The sequence below is a fragment of the Lepisosteus platostomus genome, chromosome 6 (genome assembly GCF_059453375.1).
Source record: "Lepisosteus platostomus isolate fLepPlt1 chromosome 6, fLepPlt1.hap1, whole genome shotgun sequence".
NCBI classification, from domain to species: domain Eukaryota; kingdom Metazoa; phylum Chordata; class Actinopteri; order Semionotiformes; family Lepisosteidae; genus Lepisosteus; species Lepisosteus platostomus.
The window spans coordinates 45,203,251-45,220,729 of record NC_142616.1 but is presented as its reverse complement, the minus strand read 5'-3'; the positions used below and the strand labels follow the sequence as shown (position 1 = coordinate 45,220,729).

Genomic DNA, 17,479 nt, shown 5'->3' with positions numbered 1-17,479 from the left:
TGATGGGTCATTTTCACATTCTTTATTTCAGAATAATGTTGCCACTATATACAGAGAGATTTTCAAGCTACAGCAGAAGTAAAGTAGAGATCACATGCATGCACCTGTCAGTCTCCCTGGGGGAGGGTGTGTGTGGGGGGGCAGAGCCACCCACGCCCACTGAGACCTCAGCACTCATGACCTCAGTGCTTCATGACAGTGGGCCGTGGGAGACAGGACACAGCCCCGCCTTCAGGCGGGCACAGGGGGAGATACGTCATTATCAAAGTCCACTCAATTAACACGGTGCTCTTGCATCAGCTCACAAGGGGGCGCTACATGTCCAGTAGCTGTCAATCCAGATGAAACAGGACGAAGGTGATACACCAGGATGGGCTGTGCCCCCTCCGCACGCCCCCTTACTGCAGGGATAGCTGAGAGAGGCAACATTACAATATGGCTGACAAATGGATTTTGCGCTATGCACACAACCTGTGGCACTTAACTACAGCCTGACGGGCATTTCTCCTGCTGCTTCTCTGGCTCTTTCCTGTTTCTCTCTTGCTCAAGAGGCACCAGTTTCTTTCTAGCTGCTCATTTTCTGCTCCAGTACCATGGCTTTCCCTCAATGCCTCAGTACTGACTGTAACAGAACGCTGCCTCGTACAAAAAGACAACTGCAGCTGGGGTCCAGCAGTCTCATTCTTTAAGGGAGTTACAGGCTGCAGCTCTGTGACACTGGAGTCCTGGCAGCATGATATAATTTACATTGGCTGCCAAGTGTGGACAGAAAAACACAAAGTAAAAAATGACATTACTCTCTAATAATGGACAAACTGCCTTCACTGTTGCCTAAGGAATATGACAAAATGTATAATTCTTCCACAGTTCTCCTCAGTAGTTTGCACCAGGTCTTTACCAGATCTTCACTGTGCTGTGCCAGACTACACTGTAAAAGTCCACCCATTATCCACTGCTGCACCTACACAGGGTCTCGGTGAGCCTGAGCCTAATCCAGCAGGAACAGGGACTAGTACACACACAGGGGTAGGGTTCACACACAGGGACAATTAAGAGACATCAACTAACCCCAGCCAGCATGTCTGTGGGAGAAGCCAAGGAGAACATGCCAACTCCACACAGAAGTGGCCCAGTCTGGAACTGAACTCAAGACCAAGCAGCAGAACTGATAGCCACGCTTTCCCTTCACTCCAAGAACATAGAACAAATACTTATTAAGAGCTGCTCAGGGCTATATAACAATATAATAATTATTAATAATAATAATAACCTCAAAAAAGCAGACTGACAGCGTAGTAAAATCATAGGAAAGCACAGTGATGGTCAGTACAAACCGCTTATAAGAGAATGTTGGATGCCAAATTACACCTGTGGCAAAAGAATACATCTTCTTTCTCAAATGACTGAAAAGACCTTAAAACCTGGGTGTTTTGCTCAAACCACTCTTTATCACAGAAAATAATCTGTTTTCAGGTAACACTGAGTAGTACTAAATCTGAAACTACAAATATGATTCAAGCATTCCACCAAAACTATGCAAATTGAACTGTGATGAATCAGTCCTTCAGTAGAGAGTGCTCTTTGTCTCAGAGCTACAGCCTGATACCAGAGTGTGAAACAGGACTCCTGTGTCGGCACTGCTCTGTGCTGACAATCCGCAGTTGTGTTTCAGTATGGGAGACCCTAAACCCTCGCCAACATCAGGGCTGCCCACTGCCCATAAAATCAGGTCTAATTTTAAAGGTATGGAAATCCCTTAAACACTCAAATCTGGAATTCTGGATGAAATAAGCTGTCTGCTACAGAATGAACACCCTCCCACCCATGGGAGGAAAAAATACTCCTCTTTCCCAAACACCAAGAGATACCCCACTCCTGGGGTTCTGTCTGTACATCAGTAAAACAAAATGACAAGCTTGACAACCCTGGTCAACATACTCTATCCCTCAACTCATCTCAGAGTGCAGAGACTCTGCTCAGCCCTGTGTTTTCAGTGACAAAGAGAAGTTTGTGGAGAACAGACCATAAAGGCAAGGAGGCAATCCACTCCAACCCATTGCAGGGATAACACAGGAGGTACCTTCTTACACAAAGCGTTCTGTGAGAATGGAACAAGATACCCAGCCATGTGCCGATAATTTGGCTTCTTTTAAAAAACAGCTGGTTGAGATCCTTTGTCAACTAAATACCAAACAGGTTAGATGGGCCGAAATAGCCTCTTCATGCTTGTAACCTTTTTAATGTTCTTATTGAGGTTCAATGCATCACTTGTCTGCTTTTAAAAGCATAATCACTCAGAAAGACTAGACAGTAGTCTCTCCTGAACTGTCTGTCAACCCTCTTACTTAATTTTCTTTTTAAACCCAATAGACTAACTTGGGAAAAATTTGGGCAGTTTGCCTATTAATGAGATAAATGTGAACTCAATAAAACAGCATCATAAAACAAAGCAAAGCTATAACCTTTCCTTTAATCTATTTAAACATTCTCCCTATCTCCCACTTCACAAATAAAAAAATTACAATGGCATCATAAACCATTACTAATCCTACAAGCTTACAGCACATTAAAAAAACAAGAATAAGAACTGTTCTCCACAAACGCTGGTTTATTAATAGATACAAAGGGAACTACGGAGTGTTCTGCACTCAGCGGTCTCAAAAATAAATGAAAGAAACTGAAACTTCACTCCATGTGTCAGTCTGTCTTTCAGTGTCCCACATGACCATGTGCACAGCATTACATCAGCATACTCAAGGATCTTGTCAGGTATTGTTGTTTTCCAAAGAGGGAAAAAACATTGTCTTATTAGAAGAATAAGACAAAGGGCATCAAGAGATTTCAAAAGCAGTCTCTCGTGTTACTTAAAAAAATTGGGAGACTTCTTTTAACCTGGTACCTTTTCTCCCTGGTATTGTAAACAGAATTGTCCTAATTATCACCAGCTTTGACACTGTTAGAGTAACTCTTATGAGACTGAACCTGGGAAGCAACAAGAGCCACTGCTCTGATTCAGGTCTGTACAGGAGCTGAGGCTGCTGGGTTGGGGTAGAGGATTACTCACGGTCGCACCCCTGTGGATAGGACATGGCAGTGTTGACAGCCAGGTTACAGCCCAACGAAATATGGATTCTTCTCAAACCTCATTCTCCCGCAGGATTCTCACTCCTTGCTGGGAGGGTCACATGGTCAAACTGGCTTTTTGTTTCGATACCTTAGCTGCCGTGTTCATTGCCAGACAAGAATGACCAACCTATTACAATGTAAAAAACAAAACTCTCTCCTTGGTAATGTTTTTGTGTGTGTTCTATGCCTAGATGGGGCTTCTTTGCTGTTTACAGAACCCTGCTGCATTAAAATAAGCACATACTCCACCAGGCATCATGGAATTGTCCACTTCTGCATAAACTGCTGTGTTTGAGTCTGCTCTGTTTTGTACTGTTTTGTGCCAGGTGGATGCTGCACATTGGTGGTGGTGAAGGGGAGTCCCCATTACCTGTAAAGCGCTTTGAGTGGAGTGTCCAGAAAAGCGCTATATAAGTGTAAGCAATTATTATTATTATTATTATTATTATTGAATGAAGTTTGCTTCCTCCCAGTCTTGAGGGTGCTCATGTTAACATGGTAGGGAAGCGTATGCTCACTGGAGCACTACTGTGGACTCCACTGCAAATACTTTCCTCCAATGCCATTGTAATGTAACAGACTTACAATTAAACAAGAAGCAAGTTTACCTAGAAATTTACTTGACTCCAAACTGGATCTCAAAAGTTTTGAGCAGCCATTCTTCCTTACAAACCTGAACCCCTCAGTATCGACAAAGTCCAACAGTAGCAAAGGGGAAATAAGTGACACATCTTCTGTATCTTTGTTTTGGTTTCAAAGTGGGGTCTCTTTTATTAAAATTACAATTCATTGGACTGAAGAGGAAAAATACAGCCCTCCAACAGTGCCAGGCAATTTCTATTACTTTTTGTTGTACAGCAACAAACGATTTGCTTTGGAAATCAGTGGAACAGCCCAAAAATAGAAATACTGGCGTCTAGAATGAACAGAACTGAGAGCTATAACATAGCGGAGGGATACAAGATCAGAAACACATAACACATGAGGACAAGCACTCAGGAAACTGGTTTTGTTATTTTCTTTTTTCACTACTCTACTGTTAAACTCATATTACAGGTACTAAACACTCTGCTTTCACACCTCTACCTCCTGTTCCTGCCTCTGATATTTCCTGCCTGTCTCAGCTGCACACCTAACCCTGAATGTTAAGGATCTGTGCAGACAAGCCGTGGTGCCAGTTTTTCAATTTAGCAAAACGTGGGCCTTTTACTTCTGTTTCAAACCTTTCCCTGTGGCATGGAGAAAGAGAGAAAGAGAGGGGAGAGAAACAGAGAGAAACAGGGAGAGAAAGAGGGGGTTAGGGATTGTGACTTCCATACCCCTGCCTGCCTGCCATCTGTGGGAGCTGGGATTTTGGGGTTTGGGCAATCCAGCACTTCTCAGTCCCCCATTGTGGCCCAGAGGAGCCTGTTCTTAAGCAGCACTAATGAGTCTCAGCTTAACCCAAACCAGAACAATGAAAAGCAACTTTCGGTACTCTAACAGGACAGGAATAATTTCTTCTCCCACCAGGCAATTGAAATGGTTTCCCAGTTCAGCATTTAAAATAGACAAAAAAGTCTTGTTTGTATATCCAATCACTTGTTTATATAAGCTTATATAGCCTGACATATTAAATTACATTACTATTAAATTGATCTCTAAAGAGAATGGTAAGCAAGATTTGAAGTTGGTATTGCTTAGCATTTTCACACTGAATTCTTTACAAATGTCAAAACTGTACCAGAGCAGGGTTTGCTGAACCATTCCAGCTATCATACAGTCAAGAGCTGCTGCTGCCCAAAAACCTCACCCACTCCCATTATATGGCACTTAAACACATTCCAGCTCCAAAAGGTCAGCTTCCTCTGAAGCCAAGGCCTTGGAGCATTTAACGAAGTTGCAGCCGAGTGTCCTGGAAGAGGGCCTGGCAGAAGATGTCTGTGTCCTGGATTAAGCTGTGTATTAAACCAGCACTTGGCCTAAGTCTCTGATGTACTGCTGGGACTGTGTGTCTGACAGATAAGGCCACCAGAGCTGCTGCTAGCTGCCTACCTTGATCTCCTCAGAGCATCCTCGTCTGGGTCTTGCACTGAAAGACAGAAGAAAACAGGCGTCAGCGTTTGAGGTGGACAAGTGGACACCAACTGCACTGACTGTCACCATACTTCCTGAGAGAAAGGATTCAGGTCTTCCTGGAGAATTCTTGCCTTTTTTACATTCAGCTAAACCAGTGATCTGTGACCAGCTCTGCCTAGGCTCTTAAGGAAAACCTTTACAGCTTATAATTGTCATTCTGGCATACTTAGAACATAAGAACAGTTACAAATGAGAGGAGGTTGGTTATTTTAGCCTTGTTGGTAACTAATAACTATTCCAATAATTTCTTGGAGCCAGAACTTGTTCTTGCTGATAGTGGGACTTGATGAATCAAAGTGAAATGGATTGTTGTTTAGTGGTTTATTGTGTTGATCCTGACATAGTTTCCTAAACAATATAATTTATCAATAGTTTTGGTAAAACACTTTCCTCTCTGACATTAGATTGGAAGAGTCGGAGGACAGATTTGATCTCTTGACGATCCTGACAGTAATGACATTCCCGCTCCTTAATTTCATATACATATATGAGCTTACTGTTAGTCTTTAATGCTTGTTATTTGCCATTTTTAGTCAAGATGTAAGCAGGATGGTCCAAAAGCACTGTATTTCGATTTAGGTTTACAGGGAATCTAGCACTACTATTTGTGTATGAATTACTATTCTAATTCAGTAAAACTCAGCAAAATTCGAATTAGAAGTATTTAATCCATTAAAAGAACAGCACTTAAGTGGACTTTTAAGAACCTGGTTTTGGTAGAACTGGCCAGACATACAAGTCTGGAGGCTACAGAGAGTGTCTGGAGGCTACAGAGAGGACCATGGTGTGAACATCATGGTGCCAGCCTTGTTAAGATCCCTAAGAAGCATCCCTAAGAAACATGGAACGAGCCGCACCAAGCCAACGTATCCATCACTACTGTGTTTGTGTCTGCTCTGTTGTATGCTGGGTGTTTTGCTGCTGTCCTTTGCTCCAAATGTCAAGGCTGTTCCTTTGAATGAGGCAGGACTCTCTATTACACTCTTACATGTAATATAATTCATATCTTACATTATATAACACAAGAGAAAGGGTCCAGATAAACAGAGGCATTGTACAGATCATCAGCACTGTGTGTGAAAGGGGAGCATGCTGTACTTACTGTACTCCGTTCCTGTGATGTGAGCCAGGACGCGGAAGGACTTGGACTGCAGGTTGGCAGCACGGCGAGCCCAGTCATCCAGCTCGCCCTTCTCCTGGTTCTTGACGACAGCCTGATACACTGGAGAAGCACTGTCTACGAGAGGGTCTTTAACAGGGAGCGTACTGCAACCACAGAGAGAGCCGTTGTTGTCAGTAGGTCCTGAACCCTACCTCCTGCTAGGCTGGGGTCACAATACCCCCCCAGCCGCTGAGGCTACAGAGGAAGACCTTGTTCAACACACAACATATCCTGTCACTAGCCACTCTCCTGTATGGTTACCCCATCCAATAGGTAACTTGCACGCATGTAATAGGATACTTCTAGACTATTATTGAGACCTGGACGAAGACCTGGGGAAGTAACATCTAAGTCTGCACAACTAAAATAGAAGACAAAAGTAGAACCTAGGCAAACAAACTTTCTGTCTCCAGTGATTAATATTAAAATACACAATCACTATAATATTAAACCTCACAATCGCTCAAACCCAGAGCCCTGGGAGACCCCTCTTCCACATCAGAATCGCTCAAACCCAGGAAATGTCATCAGCATGTCAAGGCAACAGAACATCCACAATGCTCACCACCCATGAAAATCTATGGAGCAATGAAGCACTGGGGTTCAAACTGGACAGACACCCCAATTTAAAGGTACTGTGAATATATCTGGTGCCATGTAAAATCGGACTTGTAGGTGGACGATGGGAGAGTTGGGCTCTTGGGGCTCTGTGTGGAGATGAGCACAAGCCAGCATCAGGACCAAACCAGACATGAACAATGAACTTCTGACCTGCCTACATCCTTTAACCAGACACCCAACATAACCTTAGACATTTCTTTAATACCGGAGCTGGAACAGACTCAGAACATTCGCAGCCACTTCATTGTGAAGTACATTAATTGGTTCTTGGTATATCAGGCAGCAGTGGATTTGGGAGTGACAAACCTTGTGTGTTCCGTACACATTTCATACATAAAACCCTGCTCCTCAGGCCCAGTTCTTTGAAGATCAGCCTCAAGAATTAGCTTCCATTCTTCCAGAATCCAATTTCACTTTGTTCTGGGCTCCTTTGAGAGGTGTAACTTCTGCCTTTTGGTGCCACTGAATGCTGCTCAGGACCATAAGCCATCATTTCTTGTGTAGCTACTTCACACTGTCCTTTAAGTACCTGTCTGAACATCTCGATAGCTGGAAAACAAACCAGCAGCTTTTGCCCTTTAAGTGTTTTCCTTTCCAGACCGCACCTCTGAACACAGATGCACCAGAGGACTGTGGACTTAGTTGGCTTAAGGAGGATAGACTTCAGGAGTTAGGAAAGAATAACAACACCAGTGAATGAAAGCAGAGGATCACGGGTTAAACACCAAAAGCACAATGGACTGAAGGGGTGTTCGTTAACTGCAAATACACTGTAAAACCCAAAACTGATTTCTTCTATAAGTAGTACAGGAAGCCTTTGTGGACAAAGTTAGTTGGTAGAGGTTAAAGATATTTGAAACTGGCCCAGTAATTAGGTCAGGTTAAGACCATGTCCAAATAAAATGAAAGTATGGTTGACATCCCTTGAGAAGGGCTTTCTCCAAATCAAAATGCACCCAGAACTCATAACTGATACTACAAAAATGAAGTGGAATTATAAAACGAATACCTGGTACATTGTTCTGGCACACTCCATTTAACTGGGGCCACTTAAACCATGGTAACTTCAAACATTTCTGTTTACTCAAAGTTTTTTTTTACTGCCTGTTAAGTGTTGAGGGCAAGTATGTTGAGGACTCAAAGTAAAAGTGTGTTTTTACACACAGAGTTGTGGGTGCCTATAACAATTGGCCAAAAATAGGCACCAATTCTGGTGCTTGGAACCCCATTGTCTACTCCTATTCACTGTCACTGTACTCTCTGCTGCTTACTGGAACCAGGAATGACCGGAATGGCTAACCACTAGATTGTCACATGTAACCGTTTTCAGCTTTTAAATATATGGAGATTACAATTAATTTCACAGGGCTCTGCAAGTCTCCAACCATCTAAGGCTTGAAAGGAATGAATATGGTTTAATAATGCAAATGTCTACAGCTATTTAGCAAGTGAGGACTCTAGACAGAAAACTTTAAGACATTTCAGGTCTAAGCATCTCCATTAACAGATGGGTGATAAACTGGGACACTAACACCTGGTAATGGCAGTTTTCTTCAGGTCTGAAGGGGCACCTGCAGAGACTACTACTCCACTGCAGGTGAGGCTTCTACTATTTACTGCAAACCAGCAGCCCCTTCTTGTCTGAAACCCAGCAGGATACCTGGTCCTGCAGTGAAGGAGAGGGGCTCCTGGTTTATGGTCTGCAGCTGCAGTTCATCTGAAATTTATCACTGTAAATTACTTTAGATAAAAGAATCAGCTAAATGACTAATTACTCTGCTTTACATTACATACAGTCACGTGTCGTAGATTATTAAAACAAATCAGGACAAGTGAGCATTTAATACACCATGCAATGCAATGTAGGAGTTGAAACTAATGATTCAGTGATAGGTGGGATAAACACCTGGACTGGTAGGAAGAGAAGATATCAACTCTGCATTGGTGGCAATATGGAATACGGAGAACTGATCCGTCCCACTGGTTCCCAACACAGAGATCTGAAATGCCAGGGAGGACAGGGCCACAGCTAGCAGCTCAGCACCAAAGGGGATGAGCTCGTTAGTACAAGGATGAACAGGCAGGAGAGACAGACAGACGCCATGCTCGTCTGAGGCGAAGATTAGTCTACTTACGCCAGGGGAGAGCCGGCAGCACCGCCACCACTGTGAGTCACATGACCACCCGGTCGCCCCCGGGCAGGGCCGCGATTGCAGGGGGAGGGGGGAAGCAGCAGGGCAGGGGTGAGACGGATGGTGCAGTGGGGGTGGTGTTGGAGGGAGGGAGTGAGAGAAGGGGGAGAAAAGGGAGAGATATATGAGCTCTATACAAACAGCTGGAGCCCGGCTGTACTGTGGTACCTTTCCAACCACCTCCAGTAGACAATATCCCACAGTCTGATCCAGTTTGATGTAGCTGGACGAGATCCTCGGATCAGTTTGTTACTACCCAAGGGGCTAGATGGGCCAAAAGACCTTCGCTCCTTTGTGTGTTTGCCAGACACGCTGCCCCTGCCGTTTCTCCGCAGGCAGACAGGGTGTGCACTGGGATGAATCCACTGGTTATCGATGTGGAATCACTGCCGGGATTTCTCAAAGGCAGTGGACGCGAAAGGGGCAATCGTGATCATCCGTCATGACTCCCGCCTACAACGATGCGGTTTAGCAGAACACGCTGCACATGTAGGCGCAGCTCCTGCAAGCTGACTGGGTGCAACCATGCGCTGCAAAAGCGCCCCCTGCTGTTCACGGAAGACAGGCAATCGAGGCCTCACCTGTGACAGCACGGTGCACAGAAGGAAGCTGGAGACTGACTTATCAGTGACACCGACAGCAAGGCAGGATACAGCCGGCAGGATTTGTACTAATGCCCACGCTGATAACTCTCCATCAGGAAGTTGACTATAATGCATTTGTATTGATTTTACAAGTACAAGATATCAAATAGAAACTTCCTAAATTAATTTTAAAGTTTAGAATAAGATTTTTAAGGTAATGTAAAAAAGGAGATGTGTGTAGAACAATATTTAAACTGAAATAATTTACCTTTTACAGTGTTCTCGCAAATTACATTAAAATTTCATACAGTGTTTGTACCTGGAAATCCATTTATTTTTAGAAGGCAGCATAGGAATGAATGAACAAATTCCTGTACTGTGTTTTCAGAACGCAAGGTCAGTTAACGTTAATGAAATTTGAAAAGCTCCTGGACTGTGCAAAAAAAAAGAAGTCTCTGAAGATATGGGGAGGGAGCACACGTATGAATTAAATAAAGAAGAGGACAGACGCTTCAGCAATGTGATTAATAGCTAGTGAACCTGAGGTAAACAGTTTAATAGGGAGAACATGAGAGATGGTTTTGGACGAAGGCACTTCTCTTTTACATGTCCACTTTGAAGCGGCAGGACATGAGTCCCAGCTAGGTCTCTTCAGATATCCGTATCCACAAAGAGACACTTGTCTTCTCTCTATAGCCTGAAGCACAGCCCTGAGGGAGCCCACTGCCTCACACAACAGCTGACAGGAGGGAGACAACCCAGTGAAGAAAGCAGACAGGGAGCTCACAGTAATAGTCTATCACACGAGAATTAAAGTGTTCTTAGAAGCTGTCATGTTGGGGAAACTCCCCTAGAGAGAACAGGGAACAAGAACATCTATCTAGCTTTGATTTCCGAGTGACCCTACTTGGCAAAGGATTAACAAATCACGGAGCGACCAACCTACTCTAGTGCACTAACATACAGTGAAAGCACAGTGAAAGCAAATTAAATTAGAGCATTGGAAACCATGGTGAATGAGCACTGTGCAAATGTTTCTCCGAAGGGTCTTCAGCAGCCAGCGGGCTGTGGGGTGGCAGGCCTATGCAGAATGACGCTTACCTTGAGATGTCGCTTCCCCTGGCCTGGGCCTGACCAGCAATGGCGTCCATGATGGCGTCCTGGGAGTACATGCTAATGGGGGTGTTGTACTGGGCGTGGATGATGGTAGCCTTGCCACCAGGCCCCTTGACCTCAATTGGCTTGTGTGTGGACAAGGCAGAGTCCTTCAGCACGCTGGGGTTGAAGCTGGGGATATACTCAGTGCTGCAGGCAGTGGGGGACGTGAGAGAGACAGAGAGAGAGAGACAGTGCAGGACAGACAGAGACTGTGAGGGAGGAAGGGTGGCAGCGGAGAGTGTCCCAATGTGACAATGTAACAATAAGGAAGGGACCAATCAGCAGGTAAATGTAGTCAAGAAACCTGTACTCTCTGCATTGAGATGAACTGGCCTATGCCTGGGTATGCCTGTGACAAAAATACCTTGGATTTAATTATTGTTTCTGTGGGAAGCTTTGCAGGAACGTGGGGACTCGTGTCATTCCTCACAGATGGGCACCTTCCTCTCAGAATAGCCCATTCTGCAACAGAAGCTCAAATACAGTAAGGATCTACAAAGCCAATTCAATCAGAGCACCTAGGTCAGCACCCCTACTCCTTCGAACAATGCCAAAGGATTTTTCATTCCCACACACAGCCAGGACTACTGTGGTACTGGTTTGGAATTAGTGGTCCAGAGGGAGCAGTGCCTCCTACTGGTCAACAAACACCACACCAGACTACCTGCCTTGCTGTGATCCCGAGACCAGGTCTGTCCTCAGGGTCAGAAGGCTGCCTGCCACAGGTGGCCTCATGGACTAGTCACACAAACCCTAATTTTTACTAATATCTTAAACCTAATTAACAAAAGCAGTAAATCCAGCAGCCATATCACCCTGCAACTCACAACTGGCAGCCCACTGAAGCTGAGCAGGTGTGAGCCTGGTCAGTACCTGGATGGGAGACCTCCTGGGAAAAACTAAGGCTGCTGCTGGAAGAGGTGTTAGTGGGGCCAGCAGGGGGAGCTCACCCTGCAGTCCATGTGGGTCCTAATGCCCCAGTATAGTGACGGGGACACTATACTGTAAACAGGCGCCGTCCTTCGGATGAGACGTAAAACCGAGGTCCTGACTCTCTGTGGTCATTAAAAATCCCAGGGCGCTTCTCGAAAAGAGTAGGGGTGTAACCCCAGTGTCCTGGCCAAATTTCCAATTGGCCCTTACCAGTCATGGCCTCCTAATAATCCCCATCTATGAACTGGCTTCATTACTCTGCTCTCCTCCCCACTGATAGCCGATGTGTGGTGAGCGTTCTGGCACACTATGGCTGCCATCGCATCATCCAGGTGGATGCTGCACATTGGTGGTGGTGGAGGGGAGTCCCCATTACCTGTAAAGCGCTTTGAGTGGAGTGTCCAGAAAAGCACTATATAAGTGTAAGTAATTATTTTTATTATTAGTATGGAGATATGAAGACACGGTACTGTATTTATAAAACATTTAAGGAGCTGAAACAGACTGAAATCAAGTGAAAAGGACAAAACGTAAACACAAAAAACAAAGCGGCCTCATATAAGACGGCATAATGGCAATCCTTTTAAAGCCACCACACTGCTCAGAACCCTAGGCCCTGAAATAAAGGTCAAAAGTAGATGTAACAATCACTCCAATAATAAAATATTTTCAGACCAGAGTACACATATTGAAATTACTGGGAAATACATTTAAAACTGAGAACTGGAGGCACGTTTTACACAGAGAACTGTGGGAGTGTTGAACATGCTGCCCAGCCATGTTGTTGAAGGTGACACCCTGGCTTCTGCTTCCACTCTTTCAGTGAATTGCTAGATGAGGCTGTCAGATCAGTTAGCTGCTGTAACCATTCTTTTATTGTGATCATATTATTTATTCCGTCTTTAAAGCTACAATGTAGAACACAATATTTTCTAAATGCAACATGAAAAATGGCACATGGAAGCCTTTTGACCTTTAAATTCAGAATCAAGTACCTCTTCTAGCAATATCTCCAGACAAGAGGTACTGTAACCCATTAGCTTACGGACAAATAGAATTGCATGCATGTCCACCTTATAATGGGATTGTCTATCTTTCCACTCCATCATTCACCACCCAGTTCACCAAGTCACAACATGCAGTCTGTCCTCTGCTGCTTTATCTTCAGAAATGGAGACTATTGTCTAAACCTTGGAGGTTCCAATAGAACTCAGTGTTATTTCATTGTCGCATGCACTCAACTCACTACCAAGGACTGGAGCACAAGGGTCTTCATGAAACTATGTGCATTGAAAGGATCAGGCTACAGAGCACTATACTCAGGTACTATCTGAAGAAAGGCATTATCCTCTATGTCAAACTGGTGAAAGTGCAGTAGTTGTAGCCATTTAGAGGCACTACTGTTCATCTGCAACAGTCAGCACTGTTGCACAAGTCAATTACTGTATAAATTAAAACAAACTGAAATGGTGTATTATTAACCACCAAATAAATGTAAAGTGTTAGAATTCATGTCTCAGTTTCTTTAATTTCCATTCCTGGCTGATTAAAATATTTTCTGACCTTTATAAAATGACTTATAAAAATGCAAATGTGGGTTTACCCCATTGCTTATGAAGCTGTGAAACTGCTGTCCTGACACTGTGCAGACCAGAGCAGAAGTGACGCTGCTGTCTCCTGACGTAGGCAAGTCTGAGACACAGTTATAGTGTGCCTGAAAGCCTGGAGCTCTACAGACATTGCTTACAGATTGGCTGCATGTTATATGAATCACCACATGCAATGGAATAGAAGGGTATGCCTGCCAAAGTTCTAAAGCGACCCAGGCTACTGGCTCAACAACCAATCACAGACAACATGCTTGGACACAGCATAGCCCGGAGCACAGGCTCATGGGAAATCATACTAACTTGGCAACAGTGTTGGCAATGACCTGATGCAGTGGAAAGAGAAAGAGAGAGAGAGAAAAAAGTTAAAAACACATTCGAGACCTTTCACTCTGGCAACATCACGACATGACCTCAGGCATGGACAGCACTGCAGGGCGTGACTGTACTCAGATGTCCTGATGTCCATTGGTGAGGACAGCCATGAAAATTGTTTGTCTGGTGTGCAAATGAGCTAAATACTCCACTATGGCATCCTGATTAGAAATACTGTACCAAACAAACTAATTTGATTTCTCTTCTACCTCAACCATCTAATTTTATGACCCTGAGCAACATTCAGTTTTTTTTCCCTATAGAAATCTTCTTCTAAGAGAGTCTTGAAATGCTTTGTGCAGATCTTTCTCAGAGCTTGCTTGCCTTCCAGGGAGTTGCCCTTGATTTATTAATTCAATTGGCCTCACGGGCTCCATGACCACGGGTTATAATTGGAGTCTGAGCTTCCTCTCAAAGCTTCTCGAGGACTCCAGACTCTGCCGCCATAAACACAGTTTTAAGGAGTGATGGACAAGGACAGCGGCCACCGCGCTGTGCCGCACTGACCCCAGGCCACCGCCCTCCAGCCAAACCAACCGCAGCTCCAAAGCCATGTTACAGCAGTCACAGCCCCACCACATCACCTGCAGGGTTAAAGTTTATGCCAGGGTTCAATAAAGTCCTTTTTTGCCTTGCATGAAAATTCCTGTTTTTCCTCTGCAGGGAGAGAGATGTCCCGGGACATACAGAGCCAGTGTAGGATGTACAGAAACTCGAGCCCTCGAATTCCACTGCCTTTTAAAGGAAAGGCAAAAACAGGTGTCCCTTTGCGCTGGCGCAGAGAGGGTGTAACACTATCGCACACAGCGGACTCAACACCAGCGCCCTCGCTCCAGCCCTGCCACTCGCATGAAGTCACCTCTCCCACTCGCTTGGCTCATGTGCCTCAACTTTCCCATCTTTCATTTTTAAGGTGGCTCTGACTCTGGATTTTCTTTCGGTATCCCCAAGATGATTCTTTACATAACAAGCTACACAAAGTCAAGGACTTTCTGGGACTGGAAAGTTCTGGGAAGTGACTTTGATGACATAATTTGCAGCTCTGTCTCTAGCCCATAGCAGTTTTTCAAGTTAACACCAGCCAAACAGCCTCAGAGAAACTTCTTCATATTCTCATATTTTAATGTCCATAAGTTTAACTGCCAATGAGAAGGAACAATTTAATCCATTATTCACAAACTTTATCATCAATTGTTCTTCAGCAAAGAATCTTAAAATCAAAGCCAGTTTTTAAAACCAAGAATTCTTTCTTTGGTTGAACTAATGCCCTATGATGGTATATTACACTCCTTATGTGTTATATACTGTACCATCACAGGGCATTATCCAGGTGGATGCTGCACATTGGTGGTGGTAGAGGGGAGTCCCCATTACCTGTAAAGCGCTTTGAGTGGAGTGTTCAGAAAAGCGCTATATAAGTGTAAGCAATTATTATTATTAATTATTATTCCATATGCTCCTTTAAGATTATTCACAGGGCACTCCCTAACTCCAGCTTGGCATATGATTTTCTTTCTGAGGCCTGCCTTCCTTCAGGAGAAGTAGAAGATTTTGTATGTTTGGAAGTAATGAAGGAAGCCATGGAAAGGCACAACATCCTGCTTGTGAATACAGAAGCTACGAATGGCTAAATGTTCTGAGTCTCTTCTCTCCAGCCTGGGATGGAGGAGCTGCTGGTGTTTCTAGTGTCGTGACAGCAGCCTGCCAGCAGGTGGAGTCCACTGTATGCAGGGGCAGTCCCACAGCACTGGTGAGAAGTATCAGACAGTCACAGTAGCAATATAATCAGACTACATGAGATGAGTAACGAGAGATTACTTTAAGGATTGCTTCCAAGAAGAACACTTACTGAACATGTCTGGGTGTCACTTAAGAATTATGTTACAGGCAATTCTCTTTCTCTAAAAGACAAAAAGGTCAACTGAAGTTACCTCGACTGACAACATACTTCTTTAATATTGACACTCCAACAACTACAAGTTAGAGCAACTCAAAGAGTACATACTACGTGCAGTCAGAGTCTGGGTTTAAGCCACTGCCTGAGGCATGCCTTCTATACCGTGAACTGCCCCCCCGATTGCCTGGGAAGGGGCGCATGACCGCCTCTGACGGTCAAGGGAGGTACAGTACATCTCTCTGACTTGTCAGGCTCATTGTTCACTATGAAAATTGGTGCACAAAAGGGGACAAGCGATGACTTTCCACATTAAAGTACATAAATACTTTATATATTTCTACAGAGCATTACATTTCTGATGCTGTTTTAAGGCTTAATTCTAACATGTCAAGGAATATAGTAACGAAAACATGCCCTCCCTCTGTTTTACACAAAAGAAAAAAACATAAAACCAGAGGCAACCCAAAAGGTAATCCAAGAGATCTGCTCTGTTACTCATCAGGAGTCCTGTAGTGGACTAATCCCAAGAGATTTGCTGTGGTACACAGCAGGAGACCTATAGTGGATTAAATCCAAAGGATCTGATCTGTTAGAAACATACCTTCTCAACAGTGCTGCTGGGTCAGCCTCTCCTCCGGTTTTTGTGTGATTCAAAAGGAAGGCTGTGTCTATAACCCCAGTCCTCCAAGCAAACAGAACACTGGAAGTCTTACATACTAACAGAGAATGATTCTCACAGTCTCTGGGACCAGGTTCCACTCTAGTCCTGCTCAGAACTGTAATTTATTAGTCAGAAAGAAATAGCTGTTGAAGAAGAAGAGGTCTGGGTTTTATCAGAATACTATATACTGTATTGCTGCAGCTGTGACCATTAGCACCACTTATTTAAAACTCTCTCAGCTCCTCATGAAACTATATTTCTTGATCAATAAGATCCCTGATGAAAGTGTTATTTCTGATATTCTAGTAAAAGAAAGAAGCCATCTGCAACTGTATTCTGTGCATTCTTGCAGGATGGGGTTTACAGAACAGCTTTCTGACGGAGACTCAAAGAATCAGTGGACAGACTCTGTTGTGGGTGTTAGTGTGTCCTGTTACATACCCCTGGAGGAGGCCGACAGCAGAGACCCTTCCTCTGCGGCCTCCCTGAGCCTCAGCCATCTCCCTAATGGTGTCGGCTGAGTAAAGGCCTATCGGGGTGTTATACTGCCCCCTCTGCCCTGCCAGTTTGCCCACAGGGCCCAGTGAGACATGGCCTGAAAGCCGCTTCGTGGGAGAAGGGCCTCCAGCTTCAGTAATTGAAACATTAGAGAAATGGTTGATCTCCTGCTTGCTGTAGAAGTAGGAGTTTGTCCCGTTGGTTACCCCCAGTGGCTTAGGGCTGGTAGTGCAGGCTGAGAGGCTGCCATTGATTTGAAGTGACTGATCCTTCAGAAGGAAACAAAAGGCGAGAGAAATGAAACGACAAAAAGAAGGGGAGAGACGATACAGAGAGCAGGGCACAATAAATGAATTCCTGTCCTCACATCTACCAAAGACAGCTTGGGATGAGCCGCGAGAGGTGTGACAATACAGGTTTTCCACTTCAATCACAGACAAGGTGGCCAGATGACGCTGCGATCAGCTGAAACTGAAGTATGCTTTTGTGTACAGTGTTCTCCATGTAATTTAATAGTTGGCTGATTTTGATGAAGATGATCTTAAGA

The 17,479-nt window shown here is 44.3% G+C and overlaps 1 protein-coding gene and 1 long non-coding RNA gene across 4 annotated transcripts in view; both read right to left on the bottom strand.

Moving 5' to 3' along the window:
• LOC148661792 (LIM domain-binding protein 3-like) overlaps window positions 1–17,479 on the bottom strand; it is a 51,878-nt gene continuing 34,399 nt past the window's right edge. The window contains exons 4-9 of one of the 3 annotated variants that reach the window (XM_088636095.1): window positions 13,805–13,827; window positions 10,905–11,108; window positions 9,163–9,192; window positions 6,347–6,510; window positions 5,161–5,197; window positions 1–4,355 (exon numbers count right to left, since the gene is read on the bottom strand). In XM_088636095.1, coding sequence (XP_088492221.1) covers window positions 4,259–4,355; window positions 5,161–5,197; window positions 6,347–6,510; window positions 9,163–9,192; window positions 10,905–11,108; window positions 13,805–13,827 — 555 coding nt within the window. In that variant the 3' untranslated portion in view covers window positions 1–4,258. Of the gene's footprint in view, window positions 4,356–5,160; window positions 5,198–6,346; window positions 6,511–9,162; window positions 9,193–10,904; window positions 11,109–13,804; window positions 13,828–16,875; window positions 17,202–17,479 lie in introns of all 3 variants that reach the window. The other 2 variants (XM_088636096.1, XM_088636094.1) reach the window with 2 other exon arrangements.
• LOC148661793 (uncharacterized) lies at window positions 15,426–16,715 on the bottom strand. The gene is made up of 2 exons (XR_015939599.1): window positions 16,375–16,715; window positions 15,426–15,777 (listed from the first exon to the last, which is right to left on the bottom strand). It is a non-coding gene; the product is annotated as an uncharacterized LOC148661793 (long non-coding RNA).